Here is a 25,271-nt window from a genome sequence, read left to right as displayed (position 1 = left end):
AGGAGGAGGAGGAGGAGGAGGAGGAGGAGGAGGAGGAAACTGTGGGGTCCTTGGCGTTTATGGACTTGGTTGTTTTCTTGTAGACTTTTTATTACCCAACTAGGCAATATCATCATCAATGCTAGAAAGAAGTGGGGTTTCTGGAGAGGAGGAGGAGGAGGAGGAGGAGGAGGAGGAGGAGGAGGAGGAGGAGGAGGAGGAGGAGGAGGAGGAGGAGGAGGAGGAGGAGGAGGAGGAGGAGGAGGAGGAGGAGGAGGAGGAGGAAACTGTGGGGTCCTTGGCGTTTATGGACTTGGTTGTTTTCTTGTAGACTTTTTATTACCCAACTAGGCAATATCATCATCAATGCTAGAAAGAAGTGGGGTTTCTGGAGAGGAGGAGGAGGAGGAGGAGGAGGAGGAGGAGGAGGAGGAGGAGGAGGAGGAGGAGGAGGAGGAGGAGGAGGAGGAGGAGGAGGAGGAGGAGGAGGAGGAGGAGGAGGAGGAGGAGGAGGAGGAGGAGGAAACTGTGGGGTCCTTGGCGTTTATGGACTTGGTTGTTTTCTTGTAGACTTTTCATTACCCAACTAGGTAATATCAACAGTGCTAGAATACCCAGATAAACAGAGATTAGCACCAAGATTAATACAATCAATAAGTAAAGACTATTAATGCACTGATTGTATTATTTAGTTATATAATGAAATGTCTGCAAGAAAACAACAGAGCTCAGGGAGCACCAAGGACCTCTCATTTCAAACCTGAGCTACAAATATTCTCTTCTATTGATATAACTGTATGTTGAATCTGGCTATTTCTGAGCTCCGGTTTTCCCCTAATAATACTGAGGTCAAAAGATCCTATTCACGAATGCTTGCTCAATGTATGCCAAGTGTTGATTCGCTGTCTTTATTCATTCTGCCACAAGTCACAGTACCTGAAAGATTTCCCAGAATGTCCTGGTTGAAACGGGCTCCCTTGAGAGTAGATCTGCTGGTTTCCTGTTGTGGAAGCTGAAGGCATCATCTTTTTATCTGCTGCAAGTGTAATCAACAGAAAGAGACGGTTCAAAAACTGCAAACTAGGGCATGCAAAAGCTTTGCTAGACCAATTCTCGAATACAGCTTGTCTGTCTGGAACTCGCACTGCATATCGGACATTAATACAATTGAGCGAGTCCAGAGATATTTCACGAGAAGAGTCCTCCACTCCTCTGCTCACAACAGAATACCTTATGCCACCAGGTATGAAATTTTGGGTTTAGGGTCTGACCTAAACGTAGTACACAAAATTATCTGCTACAATGTCCTACCTGTCAATGACTACTTCAACTTCAACCACAACAATACATGAGCACACAATAAATACAAACTTAAAGTAAACCGCTCCAAACTCGATTGCAGAAAATACGACTTCAGCAACAGAGTGGTCAATGCCTGGAATGCACTACTCTGTGGTTTCTTCCCCAAACCCCCAAAACTTTAACCTTAGACTGTCTACTGTTGACCTCACCCCATTTTCAAGAGGTCTGTAAGGGGCGTGCATAAGCGCAGCAACGTGCCTACCAACCCTGTCCTAATGTCCCCATTTATTCGTATCCATTTCCTGTTTTCATAATCGTGTTTATACTTATGCCTGTTATCTTATACATGGTTGAGAAATAAAATAAGTAAAATAAATAAATAAATAAAACAAGGCAACCATCATACAAACCAGGTTTAGCTTCAGTCCTACCATTGTGGCTGCCAAATTGGCTTCGTAACCATATCCTGCACCTAGCCCTCATTCCATGTACTTCCTGAGAATGCTCAGGAAGATAAATCTATCTCAGCATCTACTTCTGTCCTACTGTTGCAGCACCATTGAGAGTGTCCTGACATACGGCATTCTTGCATGGTATGGGAGCAGCTCTGCAACGGACAAAAAAGCTCTACAGAGAACCATTAAAACTGCCAGAATATCATCGGACACCAGCTACCAGCCCTGGACGACATCTTCGAATCTCGCTGTTTGAGGAAGTTGCATAACATTCTCAGAGACTCTTCCCATCCTGCTTACAATCTTTTTGGACTGTTGCCTTCTGGCAGAAGATACAGAACAATTAAAATGCGGGCCACACCTTTTCTGAATAGTTTTTATCCCAGAACTATAATTGCACTCGACAATGAACTAAAGGGCCACCATCAGTGAGCTGTTGGACAGCATTACTTGGTCTTGTTGCGTGGATGCTTGGGTGGTTTAGGGGCGGGGGAATTGTGGGGTGTGTGTGTGTGTGTTTGGGGATTGTTATGTGTGTTGGACCTGGTCTTTGGGTGTTAAGTCAAATCAAATAAACCTAAACCTAACCTAAGTGAATTTCGTTGTATGGATATACTGTGTATATACGTACAATGACAATAAAGTTGTTAGTATGTATGTATATATGTATGTATGTATGTATGTATGTATGTATGTATGTGTAGCCCGCGAATATTGTTTCATACTTCTGAATCTCTTCTAATCTTTAACAACAAAACACAACCATGGCAACATCATGAACCCTTTCAACAGCACCAACAATTTGGTGGGTAGGTGGCCTTCCAATTAGATGCTACCTTCTTGTCTTCCAACTGTGTCTGTGGGATGATGACAAAATTCCTCCTAAGCAACGTTGCGTTTGAATGAGATTGCTCGTATGATGTTTCCACAAATCAGAAGAACATTCTACAGATGCCCCAAAGGTGCTTTTTCAAGACGCAACTGGACTTTCTGGGGTTTTTTTTTGAAGGCATTTCGCTTCTCATCCAAAGAAGCTTCTTCAGCTCAAGACTCAAGCCCTGGAGGCCATCTTTTTCTTTGGATCTTCAGGGCTGCCACATTTAGTGCTGTGGGAAACTGGGAGGGCGAATTGTATGGAGCAGGGGCAGTGGTGGGTTGCTACCAGTTTGCACTGGATCAGGCAAACTGGTAGCGGCGGTGGCAGGAGGCTCCGCCCACCTGCCCGGACGTCTCTGCACATGCGCAGAAGCATCACGCGAGTGCATCCACGAGCAAACCAGTAGCGACGGGATTTGAAACCCACTAGTGAGCAGGGGTGAGATACATCATCATAATAACATTCCTTTCTCAGAGAGTCAAGGACACCTTGCCCTGCATCTGGAGTGGCGTGACTGGGAGGCATCTCCATTTGGGAAGGTGCATTGATTGGACCATGTGATGGACATGTGGGTGCAGTGGGAAGGGACTTGGGCTTTCTATTGGGTGGAGAAAACTTGGAAGCTTTCAGATTTGGGTTTTCCCAGATGTGCCAATATGATATCTCTCATAAAATGGAACTTTGAGGAACTTCTAGCCTTGGGGTCTTCTTGCGTTGGGGCTGTTACTTGGAACCCTGATAGACTGAGAATCTCCATAGACATTGTACAGATGCATTTCACATATTCAACTAGGTTGACGTATTCCTTTTGGGTCGGTTTCTGCTGTTCTTATTTGACATTTGCTCAAATCGAAGCATAGTATATGGTCCATTTTTGTTGGCTTATCATATTGACCAAACTTTACTGTTTGGTTATTTTATGCTTTAAAATTCTCTGCAAAGCCATTAAATACATTAATTCAGTAAACAGATTATGTGTATAGATGACTGCTGCAATCTTCAGCCCACGAGAAAGGACGGTTCATTTCTTTGGAATCTGTCCTTCCTCTTCATTTTACTGCTCACAAGATTCCCATTAAGGAGATTATGGGGTCTGTAGCACATTAGATCTTTCCTAGGTGAGATCGTATGATGAAAAAGCATCTTCTTGACCAACAGAGTGCTGATGTCAGAATTGCAAACTTTTGATGCTTCCAATTGTGCCTCATCTTCTCGCCACAAATTGCAAAATCAGGGTTTCAGAAATAAGGCTCAAATGCAGGCAGAAATAGAGTACGCATCTGAATTATCTAATAAGGAAAGTTCACCAAGAGCATCCATTGCTTCTCTCCTGGCTTCTGTGGGAGTAAATCATGAATACAGCGGGTTCAAAAATTAAGTTGCTGACCAGGAAAGCAGAGTTCAGCTCAGTTTATCCTTATTTATTTTGGCCTTAAGCCATGACTTGAAGAACAATGGCAAAGCTGTACCAAATTGCAAATCCACCCAAGATGTTGCAAACGACTGTCTAAAGACATTGTATTTATAATTGACTCTTGGGATCAGCTTTGAAAATCTTGGCCAGATTTAGCATTTGCTAAACAAAACTGGCTATGTTAGAAGGGGCAGTTCAGTAGAGTGACACATTAGGATTAAGGAAGGTCAAATTTCAGCCTTCCTTTCTCCAGAATGAGCTGGTGATCTTAAGTAAGTCATTCCCTTTTAGTCTGACTAAGCTTACAGGACTACTGTGTGAATAAAATCAGGATGTACATAGAAAGAACCATACATCAGTTTCTTGGGTGAAAAGCAGGAGGGGCATAAATGTATTATGGTTGGCAATCTTTTTAGCTAGGGATGCCTTTTGCAAATTATATGAGCCGTGGTGGCGCAATGGTTAGAGTGCAGTACTGCAGGCTACTTCTGCTGATCGCCAGCTGCCAGCAGTTTGGCAGATCGAATCTCACCAGGCTCGAGGTTGACTTAGCCTTCCATCCTTCCAAAGTTGGTAAAATGAGGAACCCAGATTGTTGGGGGCAAGAGGCTGACTCTGTAAACCGCTTAGAGAGGGCTGTAAAGTACTGTGAAGCGGTATATAAGTCTAAGTGCTATTGCTATATGCACACCTGCCCAGCGAACAAATACTCAAAAAAGAAAAAAAAGAAGGGGGAAAGAAAAAAAAAAGAGATCTATCACTTGTGCATTCAATTTTCACAAGGCGTTGGTGCAGTGCAGCCAAATCAGGTGAATTTGTGAAATTTCAGTTCAAAATAATAAACATTTACATTGGCTTTGTTGCCAAACTTTAAAAAACAACATTTGGCATGACTATTTTTTGCTAATAAGTCAATCAATCTTCAATCAGAATAGAATTGGAAGGGACCTTGGAGGTCTTCTAATCGAGTCCCCTGCTCAAACAGGAGCCCCTATACCATTTCAGATAAGTGACTGTCCAGTCTCTTCTTAAAAGCCCCCATTGAGGAAGCACCCACAACTTCTGAAGGCAAGCCCTTCCACTAATTAATTATTGACACTGTTAGGAAATTTCTCCTTAGTTCTAAGTTGTTTCTCTCCTTGATTAGTTTCCATCTGTTGCTTCTTGTCTTGCCCTCAGGTGCTTTGGAAGATACGTTGACCTCCTCTTCTTTGTGGCAACCCCTCAAATACTGGAACATTGCTATCAGGTGTCCCCTAGTCCTCCTTTCTCCAGGCTAGCCATACCCAATTTCTGCAACCGTTTTTCATATGTTTTAATCTCCAGGCCTTTAATCATTTAAATTAATCATTTAATCACTCCTTCAACTATTGAGCGACACAGGCACTTTCACCAAATGGGCATCCTTGAAACGTGCCAGACTACAACTCCTATAATGCTTAGCAAGCACGGCTGTGCAGGCTGAACATTTCCAGAACTAGGATGCAACACGATTGGAGGAGGCAAGTTTAAAAACAGCTGCAGTAGATCAAGGTTTCTTGACACTGAAAGGAACTCCAACTGGAGACAAATAGCATCTGGGATCGCTGTCATTACATCCCAGACAGAAAACAGTATAAAAATAGTAACAAACATTTGTCTATTATCCAGAATTTTCGCCCTCCCCCCCACTCCCGAAGCTGAAATTCAAATTGTGCATGAGGACCTCTTAATGGGAACTTCTCAACAGCAGAAAATAAAAATTTGGATTCGGGCTTAAATTAAAAAATGTGGAAACGTTGCCACGATGTTGAGAAATCAATGACAAATTCCTCCAAGAGACTGTACAGCATCATTTAAATGTCTCTGCTCCAAGCACCGAAGCCAAGAAGCCAGGTATGCCAAGCAAAAAGCCATCTAGAAAATCTGATTTCTGATATTTAGGTATTTGTTTCTATTTTTTTGGACAGGGATAAAGGAGAAGTGAGTTATATCTAACTTGGGAGATGCAATAAATGCAGATATTAAAAAAGTTCTTCCTGAACTGTATTATTTCTTTTTTTGAAAGATATTTTTTACAGGATCTGTTGCTTATAAACACATGGTCGGAGCAATAGGGGATATTTTCATTTCCCCCCCACCTCCCCTGCTAAGATACGTGCTTGACGGCTGCAGAGCAAATGTCCCTAGCATGATAGGCCTCTCTGTGCAAACTACAGCTATTTGCACGCACTGGCTCAGAAAAAGTCAATCCAAAATCAACATTATGCAAAATATGTAAAAGTAACAAGTACTTTGCCTCTATTCCTTTTTTAACGGCATCCTATGTCAAAAATGGTTCCTTGATGGCTTGAAGCAAGTGCAAGGAATTTTTTTTTTTCCCCAGTTGAAGTTAAATTTTATATTTGCCGAAAATAGTTTGTCATGAAAGCGACTGCCTGCGAAGGCTCCTGAAAGGTGAAAGCGGAAGCAGGATGCTCCATCCCATATTTGGGTAGACCAGGTTGCCCTGATAAAAAAACACTTTTCCAGTTGAAGGTTGCAACCCCTTGGCATCATCTCTTGGGAGTTACATGGTGAGCGCATCTTAAAGAGAAGAGCAACAAAAGAGGATTAGGGGACTGGAGGCTAAAAACATATGAAGAATGGTTGCAGGAACTGGGTATGTCTAGTTTAATGAAGAGATGGACCAGGGGAGACATGATAGCAGTGTTCCAATATCTCAGGGGCTGCCACAAAGAAGAGGGAGTCAAGCTATTCTCCAAAGCACCTGAGGGCAGGACAAGAAGCAATGGATGGAAACCGATCAAGGAGAGAAGCAACCTAGAACTAAGGAGAAATTTCCTGACAGTGAGAATAATTAACCAGTGGGACAACTTGCCTCCAGAAGTTGTGAATGCTCCAACACTGGAAGTTTTAAAGAAGAGGTTGGATAACCATTTGTCTGAAGTGATGTAGGGTTTCCTGCCTTCAGATGCTTTGGAGAATAGCTTGACTCCCTCTTCTTTGTGGCAGTCCCTGAGATATTGGAACATTGCTATCAGGTTCCCCTAGTCCTCCTTTTCATTAAACTAGACATACCCAGTTCCTGCAACCGTTCTTCATATGTTTTAGCCTCCAGTCCCCTCATCATCTTTGTTGCTCTTCTCTGCACTCTTTCTAAAGTGTCAACATCTTTTTTACATCGTGGTGACCAAAACTGGATGCAGTATTCCAAGTGTGGCCTTACCAAGGCATTATAAAGTGGTATTAACACTTCCCGTGATCTTGATTCTATCCCTCTGTTTATGCAGCCTAGAACTGTGTTGGCTTTTTTGGCAGCTGCTGCACACGGCTGGCTCCTATTTAAATGTTTGTCCACTAGGACTCCAAGATCACTCTCACAGTTACTACAATTGAGCAAGGTACCAGATATACTCTACCTGTGCATTTTGTTTACGTAAATAACATAAATATTGGTTGTATTTTGCTTAGAGAAATAAAGAGGTGTGAAATTCTAAACAGGCGGGGGGATCGTTTGGTTTGCAAGATCCTAGAAGTTCACCCAGCGATCCAGGGCTATTGTTGTCACTGGAAATAACCAGCTTCAGGGAGCAATAACTGTTAAAAAAACATTTTCCATGATGGATGGAAGAAAGATGACGGCATCTCGAAAGAAGGAGGCCCAGCTGTGCTGCTGTCTCCCAATGACCCTTTGTTACAAACAGTGAGATGCTTCTGCCTTGGCTAAGAACGCCTTGCATGGTGATTAATTAATAACAAATGTTAAAACTTCATCGGCAGCAGGGAAGGTTAGGAATAATAAACAGAGGGAAAGATCACAATAGAAAGAATCCTAAAATACTTCTGGAAAAAAAACCCCAACAACATTTTTGTCCCCTCTCTGGAAAAAGCTAGGGTGATTTATTGACTTGCTACTCGTGCCCAGCTATCAGCTGACAACAGTTATTAGAGATGCAAGTACCATATTTTTCGGACTATAAGATGCACTGGAGTATAAGATGCACCAAGATTTCAAAGAGGAAAACAAAAAAAAATAGTTTTTTGCCTCTGTGCATCCAGTTTTTGCCCTCCCCGGCTCCCAGGAGCACTCTGAAGATCTCCCAAACCCTCTAAGCATCTCATTTTTGCGAAAAATGGGATGCGCAGAGAGTTTGGGAGGCCTGCGGAGTGCTCCTGGGAGCTGGGAGGGCAAAAATGTGATGTGTGGGGAGAGGTTGGGAGGCCAAAAATGTGAAAATAGGCCCATTTTTCACCTCCCAAACCCCCCATACATCGCGTTTTTGCCCTCCCAGCCCCCAGGAGCACTCTGCAGGCTTCCCAAACCGTCTGCGCATCCTGTTTTTGTGAAAAATAGGCCTGTTTTTGGCAAAAAGGGACACATGGGGTGAGGTTTTGGGAGGCCAAAAATGGCTGTATTCAGTGTATAAGATGCACCCACATTTCCACCCTCTTCTAGGGGGGAAAAAGTGTGTCATATACTCCGAAAAGTATGGGTATATTGTTTTGTTTTGTTCCCTTAAATAGCAAAAACACATAACTGAAAGGACTGTTTTGAATCCAAGTCCTTCCCCTATGAAGAAATCCAGGATTTTCCATTAAATATGTAGCAATGAATTGGGAACTGGGGAGAAGTCAACTCTTACATCCACTGCTAAGAATAGAATAGGTTGGAAAATAAAAGAATAGTCAGCCAGCTACTACAGCTGTAAGACCTCTGCATGCAAAGAAATCATGTCTTTACAAACCATCCTAAAGATTGGGGTTTCTTGCTTGGCGAATTTACCTGTTTTTGTAAGGGCTAAGTATGGCTTTTTAAAATTTTTATTTCTCCTAATTGGAGAAGATTCAACATCTTCCGACAAAGATGCCTTCATCAAATGCTAAAAATCTGCTATTTTGATCATGTTACCAATGAAGAAGTGCTCCAAATTACACGCAAATTATATATAATTGTCACATGCAGAAGACTCCAACATGCAGGTCATATACTTCATGTGGAGAGTAGCAATAGCCCTCTCTAAGCGGTTTACAGAACCAGCATATTGCCTCCAACAATCCGGGTCCTCATTTTACTGACGTTGGAAAGATGCAAGGCTGAGTCAACCTTCAGCCGGTCTGGATCGAACTGCTGGCAGTCGGCAGAATTAGCCTGCAATAGTGCATTCTGACCACTGTGTCACCAGGGCTCTATAATCAAACAATCAAATTCGCAAGATGGCGATGAGATGGACCTTCCCTTGATGCAAAATGATCAAGAGGATGCCCTCAAAACATATGTCAAAGAATGTTTGTAGATGACTTAAAGACCTTAAATATCACATGGGAAAATGCTGAAGTAGTCACCCCAAACTTAAAATACTTGCTGCTTGATATGCTACATAGCATAGGAGAATCTAATGCTAATACTAATAGGAGACACCTTCCTACATTGCCATTTTGTGAGAGCGTTAACACTCTCCAAGTGCAATCATCCATGGTATCCCAAATCCACAAGCAAGGAGTTAACTTAGAACAATTCAACTTGGGTTTGAATGTCCCCTTTTCACTGTTATGTGCTTTCCACTGAAATAGAATGTGGGGTTTAGGGTTCAGGGGTGAAATGCTACCAGTTTGGACCGGTTCACGCGAACCGGTAGTAATAAATGCTACCAGTTCGGGCGAACTGGTATTTCTGACGATCAGCTGTGCCATGCAATTTATATTCACTAGAAAGCAGGAAATTAGCGAATCTAAATTGCGAGGCACAGCTGTTCCCCACTCCTTGCTGTTCTACTTACCTTTGTAGACTCAGAAAAGGCTTCTTAATTCTCCTTTTTCAGCGCTATGTTGTAGCGCCTGTGGTGTGCATGCACACAAAGCGCGCATTTGGTGCGCACCGCACATGCAAAGCGAACTGGTAATGAAGCGAACCGGTAGCAGACTTCAGAGCATTTCTCCCCTGTTAGGATCTCTTGATGGAATGTCAGCTGAGAATCCAAAGTAACAATAAATTTAACTTCTACTGAAGATGAAACTTAGAGAACGTATTTTACTTACAAGCAGTTATGCCAGCAAACATCTCCGCAAATCTTGGATCTCTTTCCTGGGTGAAGATGGTGTCCGGCTTTTCCACTGCTTTTCCCCCCTCGTGAACATTAGACTGTATACTTGAAACTGGGACCTAATTACAACAGGCAAGAGAGAAGGAAACCACAATTTCTTTGATGTCTAAATTTCCACCCAATTTAGTTAGAAACAAGCCCTTGTTCCCCAATTTGCTTTCTGCATATTTCGTTTTTGTACTGCTCTTATTATTCCTTGGACCGTAGGCATGCTGGCTTGGTAGTTTGCAACAGTAATGAAGCTGTTGCTTGAATGGTATGGATCCAGCTAAAGTGGCCTGCGGTTGAGGTGGGTGAGAGACACCAAGCGAACTGTGGCAGAAGTCAAACACAGGATATCAGAAGCATTCTCATGTTCACTCATCTCGAGGTGCTTCTAGGTAGAAAGATTCTGCAGAATTTTGAGAGGATATTCTACAGAAGTTCTCTTATTGACAAATTTGGGATGGAAATAAATGACGGACGGAAAAGAAAAACACTGACTGTGGTCAGCGGTGTTTTTATATAGCACCTTAAATCCCACAAGAAATGCAGAGTGAAAACAAAAGTAGAACTTCACAGGAAAACTGTGAATAGGCCTTTCCTGAGAGAAGATGGCATCAGACACAAAACCAGGCAAAAAACCTTGAAGCATCAGGCAAAGGAGTCATCTGGTCCAGCATTCTGGACCACCGTGAATATTAAAGAAGCTAACAAACTTCTTCAGATCATACTGAAGGTGTGGGAAATCACTAAAAGTCTTCTCTCTGTGAATTAATCTGGCCCTCTTTTAAAAGCTATTGACAAGTCTCCTGGTGGCAAATTGCTTGGTTTAGCTATGGATTATTTTAAAGAACCCAAGGTCAATTCAGCAGGGGCCTCTCACCTGAGTTAAGTCATAGGAGGAAAGTCCATCTCGCTGGTGTACTTCCAACTCCGCTTGTTGCTGCTGAAGCTGCCTGAAAGAAAACGAGAAGAGCAGTGGTAATAAATTCCTTTGCGATTGTCATGGAGGAAGACTTGTGTTGTCCTACCAATTTGCCAATCAAAAACCAAGATACCAATCAAGTCATTCTAAAGCTTCGTTCAGCTTAATAAGAACAGAGTAAACAAAGCCTAGAGATCACAATCCGATTAGTAAAACTTCAAAGGAAGAGTTATGAGATCACATCTGCAGCCACTTCACAGAAAACCGGACACATCCAATCCAGTAAAGAGATGTTGAAATCCATCCAAACTACCTCTATAAGTCATTTAAATGCAGGGCAGGTAGAAACTCTGTCCAGCATCAAGGGCTTTGAGAGAATCACAGCAAGACCTTAATCTGAAACCTGTAAAAAAAATAGCTTCTTATACATTGTGTGTCTATCTAATCGCAGGCAATTAATTTGGTGAGTTTCAATTTGTAACTGATCGGTTAATCAAATGGCTAAGGCAACTCTGAAAAAAATATTTTATCACTCATATATCCAAGGAGATCAAAATGGCAACGTCTCGCTTTTCCCCCTTGTTTTCCACAACCTCTCTAGATCAGGCTAAACAATGCGCAAACACAAATTCAATTTCTTGAATGAGTGGCTTCTTCAGCCCTCCAAAACTTGAAGTACCATAATGACCCTCTCCAGTTTGAAATGGCACAGTCTAATTTTTATCAGCCAGAGTTATCATGCCTACTATGGGCCTGGGAAAACCTGGAATTATGATCCAACCATTTGGTCATGGTGGCTTAGCAGTTAGAATGCAGTATTTCAGGCTAACTCTGCCCACAGCCTGGAATTTAATACTGACTGGCTCAAGGTTGGCTCAGCAAACTAATAGCATTGTGATTAACACCAGCTGTCTGCAATTACTGTAAGTTCGAATCTCACCAGGCTCAAGGTTGACTCAGCCTTCCATCCTTTCTAAGGTAGGTAAATTGAGGACCCAGTTTGTGGGGGCAATAAGCTGACTTTGTATAAATATACAAAAGTATGAAGGCTATTGCTTAACGCACTGTAAGCTGCCCTGAGTCTCCAGAGAAGGACGGCATATAAATCAAATTAAAAAAAAAAGGCTAATTCAGCCTTCCTTCCTACTAAGGTGGGTAAAATGAGGACCCAGATTGTTACGAGTTAATATGCTGACTCTGTAAACTGCTTAGAGTGGGGTGTAAAGCACTGTGAAGCGGAATATAAATTTAAGTGCTATTGCTATTTGGGAAGAACTTCCTTATTACATGTTCACAGGTTTTGTGGGTTTTAAAAATAACATTAAGAAAATTCTAACGTGGACTTTCCAATTAATGGGACTATCTTTTAAATATGTTCAAGTTGTTCCTTCTTTTTTTTTTTTTCAGTTAGTGAATCAATCAGTTAATACACAATCATGTGTATCAACATCATGCAGTCAATGGATGTGACTGAGATCACACAAGCATTCATTCTGTTGATATGGATCATGCCTTGAAGACCAAGCAGGAAGTTCAGGAGAACTTTTGACCTTTCAACAAACGCAGGAAATTAATTTGTTATGCACAAATGCCACTGATATCCTACATTCACTGCATTTCTGACCCAATGCGGAGTATTAGTACTTAGAACCATCCAAAAATACTGAAATGATCTCTTTTTGTGTTGTCATGGTAGGAAATGCAAAGGGAAGAAGGCAGAACAGTTCAATTTCGAAACTAAATAGACCTTGGAAAGATTGTGTGTATGTAGGGAGGCGAACACTGTATTTTACATTAGATCCTCTTTTTCAACAAACAAAGAAATGTTAAATGCCAATGTTTTACTTCTGAGCTTGGATGACTATGCCCAAAACAAACTTTTGCAGGGAACATGAACATTTGAACTTAGTATTTAGTTGTCTTTCCACACAGACACCAGATTTGGAAAGCTGATGGCTTCAAGCCAGGTGTCAGTATCAAATAAACACAATTTTGATGATAATTACCAGTGTCCTTATAGCTCTCTATTTAAAAACCAAACCAAACCCTAAATAGCTTCATATCTATCAAGTCTCTTTTGTTTCTTCTTCACACCTTCATACTTCTAGAGTGATATTTAGCCCTGCTTTCTATTTACACAATCTGAAGTCTTTCCGATCTTTTGACCTGTAGTTATTTTGACTTTTTTGGGGGGGAACTTTTGACTTATAAAAACCAAACAGTGTTAAAGGTTTGCTCTTAAGAGTAATGAAGATGGGAGCAGCTGGAGGGGACAAGCCTGATTAGCCAAAACGGGAATAATCTATTTGAGAAATGTTTCTTTCTTTATTCTCCCTCTTTGACCAATAGTTTTTCATTGGAAAAACCTCATTAGCTAAATATTTAATTGTCATTAGACTTACTAGCCATTAAAAGTATGCAAAGAATAAGGCCTTATAATGCCAATCAATTCCTAATTACCATTTAAGTGGGCTCCATTGTAAAATCAGGCCCAGAAATTAATCGATCTTATCTATGGCAAAGGGCACTACTTCTTTCAATGCCATTCCTTCATCGAAGGACACTATTTTGATTTTATTTTCACAACACCTTTGATATAGCATTGGTTTGGGTCTTGGGGAAAATGAAAAATATGGGTTATCCAGCAGAGAGAATAACTGCCTTATAGCAGGCTCTCCGATCCATTGAACATTTAAGTATCTGTCCCCAGGGATGTGGTGGCTCAGTGGCTAAGACGCTGAGCTTGTTGATCGAAATGTCGGCAGTTCAGCAGTTTGAATCCCTAGTCCCGTGTAACTTGTCCCAGCTTCTGCCAACCTAGCAGTTCGAAAGCAAGTAAAAAGTGCAAGTAAAAAAATAGGGACCACCTTTGGTGGGAAGGTAACAGCATTCCGTATGCCTTTGGCGTTGAGTTATGCCGGCCACATGACCACGGAGACGTCTTCGGACAACGCTGGTTCTTCGGCTTTGAAACGGAGATGAGCATCACCCCCTAGAGTCGGGAATGACTAGCACATATGTGCGAGGGGAACCTTTACCTTTACATTTACCCCAGATGATAATTTTTGACCAATTCCATCAATGACACTTAGCTTCCTTTCTGGTCTCTCAAAGAATCTGATCCACTCATTTCAGATCCAGATTGTTTCTAAACATTTTTAAAGAGTCTGTAAAACTGTAATCAACGAAATGTATCTCTAGCTCCTTTGGTTATTTAGAATGCTACAGATGTACTGCAACTTTCTAAAAACTAGTTAAAAAGGCTTTCTCATACAATTTATTGCTCCCTTAGAAAAAAGCAACAGTAACGCATTAGCATTACTACCCCCATAGCAGCCTACCCCCATATTAGGGAAGGACGGCTAGCTTGTTTTGCTAAGTCAATTGAGGATAAATATGACAGAATCCAAAGAAGGATTAAACATTCAATTTCTCTTCAAGTGCAATGCTATAGAAGCAACCTTGAAAGGGAAAATTCCTTGCTCAGTGTCAACATAAGTAATTTATTGGCCCAAATAAATGACTTTTTTATTTTTAGGTCGGCCTAAAGACTTCTGGCTGAACAGAAGTTTGTTTATGAGCTATAGATCCTCTTGCCTCTACCATCTGACCATGCAGAATAGACATTTATTTATTATCCAGGTTTTGGTTCCTCTTTGGACCCAAGTCAACTGCAAGATAATCTACTGATCATATCAACAAAACATTAGAATAGCATTCTGGAAAGAGTCCGTGTTGTTTTAACCGCAGGTCCTCAAACTTGGTGGGAAAAAAAAAGTGAAATGAATGAGCTTTAGGAGAAATGGACAAGAGAAAACCACAAGGCTTAGCCAACGACCTTCAAAGTGATGAAATATATGACTTTAATTAGTCATTTCCACTTGAAGAAAATTTTATTGTATAGGGGCAACCCCAAGGAAATCCTGTTCCTTGTGGGTCACGAGATGAGATTTAAAACAAGGTCCTATTTATTTGTTGAAGAGCTGTGGGGCCACAGTGGTTAGAACGCAGTATTGCAGGCTAATTCTGCTGACTGCCAGCAGTTTGATCCTGACCGGCTCAAAGTTGACTCAGCCTTCCATCCTTCCAAGGTTGGTAAAATAAGGACCCAGATTGTTACGAGCATGCCAGCCGTTGCACCAGCCCAGCTCCACTGCGCATGTGCGCGTGCCTCCCACTGACCAGCTGGTCTTTGGGTCTCTGCTGTGCATGCTTGGGGGGTGGGGCACATGGGGGATACGTGCACATGCGCGGGGGGCAGAGCACATGCGTGGGGGTGCAGATTGGTGCAGGAGGCTTTCCAGGCCCAAAACGGGGCATGGGGGTGCCTCACGTGGCCCCGTGGCCCGTTTTGGTTTCCAGGTTGGTGCAGGCTTTCCAGGCCCAAAATGGGATGTGTGGGGGGGCCTCATGTGCCCCCCACGCCCTGTTTTGGATTCCAGGTTGGTTTAGGAGGCTTTCCAGGCTCAAAATGGAGTGGGGGGGGCGGGGCACATGCACAGGGGGGCACTCGCATTGCATTTTGGGGGTTTTGGCATGCGCGCATGCATTTGCACATGCTTTGGGCACTCGGCATCAAAAAGGTTAACCATCACTGATCTAGGTACTAACCAAGCTTAACTGTCAAGTGTAGGAAGTAAGAAAGATGTTGTGGCCCATCAGCGGCCTGTGCAGCTAGTAGCTGATTCCGACAGCGAGGAGGCTGGTGTGGTGATTCGCCAGCAGCCTGTGCAGCTGGCGCTCGAGTCAGACAGTGAGGAGGCTGGAGAAGATGTGGTGCCAGAGGCGGGGATTCAGCCAGGGCCTTCAGAACCTCCAGAAGCTCCCATAAGTGAAGAGGAAGAAGAGGAGGAGCCTCTTCTTGAGAGTAAGGCTTGGGGCTGATTGGCCACTCCCTTAGCCTATTTAAGGAAGGATAACGACTGAGGCAATTTGCAGGGAACAACTTCATTCACTCTCCTTCATGTCTTGAACTTAGTTCTCTGCAAATTGCTTCTGGGCTTTCTGCCAACCATAGTAAGATTACGATTATTTATTCTTTGGATTCTTGTAGGCTGTTAAGAAAGTTAATTAACAGCCTTTGTTTGAAAAAGACTGATTTAATTTAGTAAACTAAGGTTTTTACAGACTTTGTGTGTGCTGCACACTTTTAAGCACAGAGGTCCAGGGGAATCCAGCCAACAACAAGCCATGGTTTATTGCTATGTTGTGTTTGAAATGGCTCAAACAAGCTCACCCTCGTAACACGGGTGAAAAAAAGTCAAGAAGGCAGTCAAATCCTTGTGGTCACACAACACTCATGAGGCCTTGACATGGTCGCATGGTTGGACCTGCTACTTTGATTGTTTTTATTGCCCCCTTCCCCCACCCCCACCCCCCCCCCAAGCAGACATGCACAGTCATTCTTAGGATCCGTTGTGTAATTTTGTGCTCAAAACACCCACCCACCCACAGAAGGTAACCCAGAAACACAGCCCTCATTCTAAAAACAAAACTGCTTTCAAGAAAGGAAGACATTCCTTAGCGTTTAAAGGACGCACTTGACATTCGTGTTGGTGCAGATGATATACTCAATCTCATCCGAATACGGGTTCTGAAATGTAAAGCTGCTAGTCCTGATCAACATCCATTCCCGGTTCTTGGTACGAAAGCGATACATCACAGACAGCACTTGGCCTTTCAGCTTCACCACCTGCAGAATCATTGTAAAGATCAAAGGAAAAGAAGATCACCTTCCAGTCCAAAGGGGAGGTTTACAGAACAGCCAAATAAACCACCTTCAAAACCTTGCTTTTCAAGCCAGAGATCCTCACCTGATGAGGTAAGCTGCTTTTATCCTTGTATGTGACTTTTAGGAAGGTCACGTTAGGAAATTTTGGGCTCAGTTGTGTCTGTAAGTCAAGCACTACTGTAGTAGTACTGTGTTTCCCTGAAAATAAGACCAGGTCTTATATTAAATTTTGCTCCAAAAGATGCATTAAGGCTTATTTTCTGGTTAAGTCTTATTTTGGGGGGAAATATAGTACTAAATGCATCCATCTGGCTGACAATCTTAACTGGGGCTTATTTTGGGGGTAGGGCTTATATTACGAGCATCCTGAAAAATCATGCTAGGACTTATTTTCCGGTTGGGTCCTATTTTCAGGGAAACGGGGTATTTATTTGAACAGCAAGTGTGTATCTCTTCTTTTGCCAGCGAATATCTTAAATATGCTGTGTCACTACAGAATGTTGTTTTTTTCTTATTTTACAATGGATAACTTATAAGCTGGAGGAAACTCAAGGAACTTGTGCACATCCCAAACAGCTAAACCATTAAAATTAAAGCCTTTCAGTAGGAAAACAAGGAAGTGCTGAGTTTCAGGCAAGGACCAAAGCAATCTAACCTGCAGCTAAATATGGCAAGGAAAGCAGCTGGAATGTGGGCCTGGTAACCCGCCAAAGCGATTTGTCAAAAGGCACGCTGGATAAATCAAAATCGATTTGTCTTACCATGACACAGATTCCAATTTCTCCTCTTGGAAACATGGAGCTCAGCATACAATTGGTTCCACATGCTCTTTAGCTCTTTGATTTGAATTATTTGCTGAGTGAAAATTTTGGGGAGCTAGGCATTTATTATTACCAGTTGTTAAGAAAGTTTAAAAATAATCCGATTATCTATAAATCATTGATTGAGATTTTCCAAATGCATGACTTGACAGCTTAAGAGAGTCAAAATTGGCAGAATAGCATTCGCTGGCTTGGGCTGTGGGAGTTACAGGCATTTTAACAGCTTTGGTTTTGTTGAACATGAGATAAAAGGTAACAATTAGGGATGGTGTATTGAGCACATTTTTACAACTAAAAAAGACCTGAACTTGAAGTTCTAACATGCAAAATAAACAGAAGACTATATTGATACATAGCATTGATGCCAGGGGTGCTATTCAGCAGGTTCTGGAGAACCGGTAGCGGAAATTTTGAGTGGTTCGGAGAACCGGCAAATACCACCTCTGGCTGGCCCCCGAGTGGGGTGGGAATGGAGATTTTGCAATATCCTTCCCCTGCCACCAAGCCACATCCACAGAACCAGTAGTAAAAAAATTGAATTCCACCACTGATTGATACATACATAGCATTCAAATTATGATTTGTAACAGAATTTCTGCATGCAACCAACAGCTTAAGAGAGTATTGGAGAATATAATTTTGTGCTTCCGTATAGTTCTAGGATTCGATATGAACACACAGAGCATGTATAGAACATAGAATATGATTCTAGAATAGGAGCCTTGATAGTACAGTGGTTTAGTGCACCCTGTTATTAACACAGCTGCCTGCAATTTCTGCTGGTTCGAATCTCTCCAAGGCTCAAGGTTGACTCAGCCTTCCATCCTTTCTAAGGTAGGTGAAATGAGGACCCAGTTTGTGGGGGCAATAAGCTGACTTTGTATAAAATATACAAAAGTATGAAGGCTATTGCTTAATGCATTGTAAGCCACCCTGAGTCTCCGGAGAAGGGCGGCACATAAATCAAATTAAAAAAAAAAAAAGAATAACAGACCTGGAAGGGACCTTGGAGGTCTTTTTAATCCAACCTCCTGCTTAAGCAGGAAACCCTATACTATTTTGGACGAGTGGTTGTTGAGTCTCTTCTTAAAAGCCTCCCATAACTTCTGAAGGCGCATCCATAACTTCTGAAGGCAAGCTATTCCTTTGGTTGATTGCTCTCACTGTTAGGAAATTTCTCCTTAGTTCTAGGTTGCTTCTCTCCTTGGTTAATTCCCATCCATCATTTCTTGCCTTGCCTTTTGATGCTTTGGAAAATAGTTTGGCATCTTTGTAGGAGCCCCTCAAATATTAGAACACTGCTATCATATCTCCCCTGGTCCTTCTTTTCATTAGACTAGACAGAGCCAATTCCTGTAATCGTTCCTTGTATCTTTTAGCCTTCAGCTCCCTAATCATTCTTGTTGCTCTTCTCTGCACTCTTTCCAGAGTCTCAACGTTTTTTTTAATATTGTGGGGATCAGAACTGGATTCAGTAAGTGTGGGCTTATTAATGAACTCAAGATTAATAAACTTAAATTAAATTTCTTTTATATTAAATATAATTATTTATGCTCTATTACATATTTGCCTGCTATTATTATCTTAGACCTGATTTCACATTGGGTTGAAGAATACAAAGAGACCGTATGAATAAAGAGAACATTACCTGCTGGAAACTTTCTCTTAAATGGCTTTGATCTTCTGGATGGCAGAATTCTAAAATATCTTTCCCCAAAAGATCCTGGTAAGCAAACATAGAAGGAGGGGAAAAAAAAAAAAAACCACACCAGTTAAAAAAAATGTTACAAATTGCCAGAGGAATAGTTTACTAACAATGAATTCCCTAAATGTTTAAAAATAAATTTTAGAGCTACTTAATAGAAAAAAAATAAGCAAGGCCGCAATAATTTGTTTGCATATCTGTCAGATGAATACAGTGTCTTAAGACGTGACTTACAAAACAGTAGCAGGGATAAGGATAATTATTTTCAGGCGCTTCCAGTCTCAAAGTATCTATCGCACAATAATACAACTGAATCAACCACAGTTTTTCACTTTACACTTGAAATTCGCACTTTATGTATGGAGAAGAGCAAGGGTGGGCTTCAAAAATTTTAGCAAGAGGTTCTCTGCCCGGTTGATGGATGGGTGTGGCCAGGGTGGGCATGGCCTAGTTGGCCTCCTGCACCACAGGGGTGGGGCCTTTTTGCCCTCCCCGGGCTCCAGAGGCTTTCCTTGAGCCTCTGGGAGGGCGAAAATGGCCTCCCCAAGCTCTGGAGGCTCTCTGGAGGCTGGAAATGGGCCCATTTCTGGCCTTCCTGAACTTCCGGTAGGCCCATTTTTCACCCTCCCCAAGCCTCCGCACACGCTCTGAACTTACCTGCATCCAAAACAGGCCACGTGGGAGGGGCGGGGTGGGCGGAGCCAGCCAGGAGTGGGATTTGGGGGTTCTCTGAACTGCATAGAGTCCTAGCTAGAGGTTCTCCCGAACCCCTGTAAACCCCCAGTAGCCCACTCCTGGAGAAGAGCCAATAAGACTAACATGATACATATTTATAGAAGATACATGATTTGATGACAAAGGAATGTTATTTAAGCCATTTAAGGTTCAATCTTCCTTCCTTCCTTCCTTCCTTCCTTCCTTCCTTCCTTCCTTCCTTCCTTCCTTCCTTCCTTCCTTCCTTCCTTTCTTCCTCTCTCTTGAGACCCCAGCCCTCCACTTCTGGCTCTGGCCCTCTTTAAAAATATTCACAGGCAAACTCTGAATATTTGGTGATTTAGGCAAAAAGAACGAACAGACCTGTGGCTGATAGCCAATAACACTGATGCATCTTGGATCCACAAAGGTAATTATTCCATCTGAGCTATGCCTGGATAAGAATTCTGTGGGGACCGACATTCCATTCATATCCATGCACACCGGCGAACTGGTCACCTGAGAAAAATAATTTACACATGCTTTATTCCATAAAAATGGCAGGGGTTGGGGGAATCATCAAAATACAATTTACAAGAAACGATTTTATTGGTGCTTGTGAAAAGAAAACTACATAACAGTGTATAACTGGATGCAACGTTCAATAGAAGATCGAATGGTTATGGATCTGAGCCTGTAACTTCCCATCTCAAATGGGAACAATCATTCAAGCAATCAGATAGGACAAATGAAGGTCTGGCATCCAGGAAAATTAAATAAATAATATAAATAAATTAAATAATATTTTAAAAAAAGGCCAGGCTGGGTTTCTAAACAACCTTCTTGAAAATGTTCAAAACAACCAGAATAGGAAAAAATTTAAAACACTAAGGACTCCATTCAGTGCTAATAATTCTACTGAAAATCAAACCCAAACTGCCTGAATGCACCTGAAAATGGGAATGAAAATTTCCCAGAAAACTGCTGCTGAGGAATATGGTCCTTGGGATAAATCAATGGGTTAGAACAGAGGTGTCAAACTCGCTTCATCATGGTGTCGTCACGTGACGTATCGTGACTTTCCCCCCCTTCGCTAAACCGGCTGTAGCCGTGGCCGACGTGTGATGCATCCAGCCCGTGGGCTGCGAGTTTGACACCCCTGGGTTAGAAAGTAGTACCTACTATAAAGAGTTTTTCAGCAGCAACCCAACTTTTTGGCAGCAATGAGTGAGATCTTGGCCAGCCGAGAAAGCCATGCGAGTACAGAGGGTATTATGACGAAATGGGCTCTAGACCAGGTTGCTCTTGTGTGAACTCTTTTCTCTATCCCACAGTGTGCCAGATGCACTTCTCAAGTGAAGAAACACGTCCCAGCGTTGTTCTTCCCCGCCCCCAGAACTGAAACCGTGTCAACCTGTTCACCCTAAGGAAGGAGAACAGGTTGGCTTCCAGCTGGATTATGCACTTCCTGGGGAGAGAAGAGTTCATCATGTACGCTCTTCCTGATTTCTTTGTGGTGACGCTTCCCTAGCTGTTGACCTCACAGCATGGCTCGGGCGAAAGGCTTTTGGTTCTCTACATATCGTGTAATAATCCTTCGGAACCGCAGTCTTATTTTGACAGCTGCACCGTTAGCAGATTATGTTCTTCCTCTCCTCGTTTCTGCAACCCCTAAATAATGTTTGGCTTTCGTACTTAAAGCGTAAAGAAGTCAGCAGTGCCAAGACCACATTATGCCTCTTCAAGAAAGTCGGCGACATTGAAAACCAAGTGGGATTAAAGACTCCAAAGCATACTTCCAGGTGAAAAGAAGGACTAGGGGTGACATGATAGCAGTCTTCCAATATCTCAGGGGCTGCCACAAAGAAGAAGGAGTCAAGCTATTCTCCAAAGCACCTGAGGGCAGGACAAGAAGCAATGGGTGGAAACTAATCAAGGAGAGAAGCAACCTGGAACTAAGGAGAAATTTCCTGACAGTTAGAACAATTGATCAGTGGAACAACTTGCCTCCAGAGGTTGTGAATGCTCCAACACTGGAAGTTTTTAAGAAGAGACTGGACAACCATTTATTTGAAATGCTATAGAGTTTCCTGCCTAAGCAGGGGGTTGGACTAGAAGACCTCCAAGGTCCCTTCCAACTCTGTTATTCTATTCTATTCTAACGTGAGAATATCTACCTTTAATAGTATTCAGGAAAAACCAATGTAGGACTTTTATTCGCGTATCCAGCTTACCTGATTAGTTAGTATGTAAAATAAGACCCCTGGTTTTGTCCTATTCAATGAAAACTTGTCACTCCTATTATTGACCATTGACCCTGATCTGTGTGTATGGACTCAACCTGTGATGTGGAACCTCATGTACTGGTCAAAACAAAGATCAATGGTCATCACAAGGCAACGATCAGGATGAGGCCCTCTTGATGCTGCTTCCTTGCCTCCAGAAGTTCTGGGTGCTCCATCACTGGAGGTTTTCAAGAAGAGTTGGGCAGCCATTTTTCTAGAAGAGCATAGGGCCATGATGGTGAACCTATGGCACGCGTGCCAGAGGTGGCAGGCAGAGCCCTCTCTGTGGGCACGCGCGATGTCGCCAGCTTCTGTTCTGGTTTCCGGCAGCCAGCCAGCTGGTCTTCACAGGCACTGGAGTGCCTGAAAACGGCTCGAAATTGGCCCCAAAAAATGGCCAAAAATGGCCTGAAAAGGGCCCGGAAAACATAGGCATGCACACACCAGTCAGCTGGTCTTAGGGTTTCTGGTGCTCCGGCGTACACACATGCACACACGTGTGCACGTTCCAGTTTGGGCACAGTGCCAAAAAGGTTTGCCATCACTGGTATAGGGTCTCCTGCCATGACCTGGGAGTTGGACTAGAAAATCTCCAAGTTCCCTTCCAAACCTATTATTCTATGTTCCTTCTATGGATGGACTGGGCCATAGCTCAGAGGCAGAGTACCTGCCTTGTATCTCAAAGTTCCCTGGTCCAGTTTCCAGCATCTCCAACCAGGTATGAAAACCAATGCTGGAGAGTCTCTGCCAGGTAGATCAATCTTCCTCATCTTTATGTATTGAATCCCTACTTCAAGATGCCTCAAAGTGGAAAAACTGGGACATACAGTACCATACAAATAGCCTTTGGTGCAATTTCCAAAGCCTGTAGCAGGAGAACATTTCAGACTTCTGGTAAGAGCCAGCAGTGTTTTACAGAATAACAAGAGTTGGAAGGGACCTTGTAGGTCAGTGATGGCTAACCTTTTGGCCATCGCGTGCCAAAAACGGAGGCAGTACCGGGGGGGGGGTTACGCGTGTGTGTGCCCACACCCATAATTCTATGCGCCCTGCCCCCCATGCATGCAATGTGCGACCCCCCATGCTCCTCCCGCTTTTGGCATGTGATGGCATGGTGGGCCCAATAGGCCTGTTTTTTTGCCCTCCCCAGGCTCCAGAGGCTTTCTAGGAGCCTGGGGACGGCAAAACCAACCTTCCCCATCCCCTTCTGTTTGCCGAATTCCGGTGGGCCCAGAAGGCCCAAAAATCAGCTGGCCAGCGTGGGCATGCGTGCTGGAGCTGAGCTAAGGAATGCTCACCTGCCCACCAATATGGCTTGGTGTGCCACCTGTGGCATGCGTGCCATAGGTTTGCCATCACGGTTGTAGGTCATCTAGTCCAACCCCCCCCTCCCCAAGCAAGAGACCCTACACCATTTCTGACAAATGGCAATCCAGTCTCTTCTTTAAAGCTTCCAGGGATGAAGCTCCCACAGCTTCTGAAGGCAACGTCTGTTCCATCAGTTGATTGCTCTCCCTGTCAGAAAACTTCTCCTTATTTCCAGGTTGAACCTCTCCTTGTTCAAGAGATGCTCTTCCTTTCCCCATAGGCTGCTGGTTGAAGAGATGGAAAGGGTGAATGTTGCAAAGGAATGGAGGTCCCATTCTACTTTGGGCATTGATTCTAACCTGCGTTGACTTCAATCCTGTCTCTTATCTTTGAGATAACATGATACACAGCAGAAAAAAAAACTATCCACCTTAAGCATTAGATGATCCAGAGCTTTGACCCCAAACAGATTCCTCGGTAGGGAAGAATAACACCTCTAGATATCAAGAATTGATCCATTGTCCCGAATTATACATAATGAAGTATGTAGATCTTACGTGTATTCAGATAGTGATATATTTGGTAGCATTGTTATATATCTGTTCTATTGGCCTTACATTTCAGCTGGGATTACTGTTGTTATTTGAAGTCCAATAATTTAAAATAGAATAACAGAGTTGGAAGGGATCTTGGAGGTCTTCTAGTCCAACCCCCTGCTTAGGCAGGAAACCCTATACCATTTCTGACAAATGGCAATCCAGTCTCTTCTTAAAAACTTCCAGTGTTGGAGCATTCACAACTTCTGGAGGCAAGTTGTTCTACTGGTTGATTGTTCTAACTATCAGGAAATTTCTTCTTAGTTCTAGGTTGCTTCTCTCCTTGATTAGTTTTCATTCATTGCTTCTCGTCCTGCTCTCAGGTGCTTTGGAGATTAGCTTTTATAATAATTTAAAACAAACAAACAAACAAGCAAGCAAGCAAGCAAGCAAGCAAACAAGCCACAGAGTTTTGCAAGCCTATTTGTAACCACAAAGTATTTTTTACCTGAAGTCTTCCGATCGCCACCAGGCAATATTTGCTGCCTTGTCCCACTTCAGCATCTTCTTCTGGTATGGTCATTCCTAAAATTATTTTCCCAAAACAACAATTTGTTAAAAAAAAGAAAGTTAGAAGGATCAGAAAGCTGAGAAAGATCTCGTTAGCTACTCTGGGAAGACAAGATGGCCCGATTTGAACTAATTTTCTGGTACCAGTAAAAACATATTGAAGCTGTCCTGCTGTTAATAATTTTCAGTCCAGAGATTGAAAAACACATTTCTTCTCATTTTAGTCCTGAAACACTTTGGTTCTTGAACCCATTTCATTAGTAATTTGCTTTTAATGGTTTGTTTTTGTATACTGCCTTGCTGACCCATGTTAAACCAAGTAGATGTTTACAGACATTCCTATAAATGCAAAATAAGAATAAAAATAGGAAAGTGATAGGATCATCCAGATATTAGATTTGTCATCTCAGGGCAGTTGTTTTTACTGTAAATCACCAACATATTGTATGATGTTGAAAAGAAACAGCTGCCTGAAAGAAAAAAAAAAGGCAAGGAGTTTCATTCCACTTTGTTTTCAGTCTTTTAATGGAATTTAATGCTATAAACATGTTTAAAAAAACAAGGCAGGTCAGAATGCTGTTTTTTTAGTGCCTTGGGGTTACGCA

The 25,271-nt window shown here is 42.6% G+C and overlaps 1 protein-coding gene across 5 annotated transcripts in view; it reads right to left on the bottom strand.

The window, feature by feature from the left end:
* The window catches only part of ARNT2 (aryl hydrocarbon receptor nuclear translocator 2), a 104,258-nt gene that overhangs the window by 7,510 nt on the left and 71,477 nt on the right, over positions 1-25,271 (bottom strand). For all 5 annotated transcript variants that reach the window (XM_034421392.3, XM_034421393.3, XM_087877919.1 and 2 more), the window contains 7 exons: positions 24,605-24,681; positions 20,352-20,486; positions 19,218-19,292; positions 16,558-16,709; positions 10,976-11,048; positions 10,046-10,169; positions 916-1,015 (listed from right to left, as the gene is read on the bottom strand). In XM_034421392.3, coding sequence (XP_034277283.1) covers positions 916-1,015; positions 10,046-10,169; positions 10,976-11,048; positions 16,558-16,709; positions 19,218-19,292; positions 20,352-20,486; positions 24,605-24,681 — 736 coding nt within the window. The remainder of the gene's footprint in view (positions 1-915; positions 1,016-10,045; positions 10,170-10,975; positions 11,049-16,557; positions 16,710-19,217; positions 19,293-20,351; positions 20,487-24,604; positions 24,682-25,271) is intronic.

Source organism: Pantherophis guttatus, chromosome 13, assembly GCF_059756535.1.
Source record: "Pantherophis guttatus breed Tessera chromosome 13, ASM5975653v1, whole genome shotgun sequence".
In the NCBI taxonomy this organism is placed as follows: domain Eukaryota; kingdom Metazoa; phylum Chordata; class Lepidosauria; order Squamata; family Colubridae; genus Pantherophis; species Pantherophis guttatus.
Note: the sequence above shows the minus strand (reverse complement) of the source record. Positions and strands in the feature narration are given on the sequence as shown.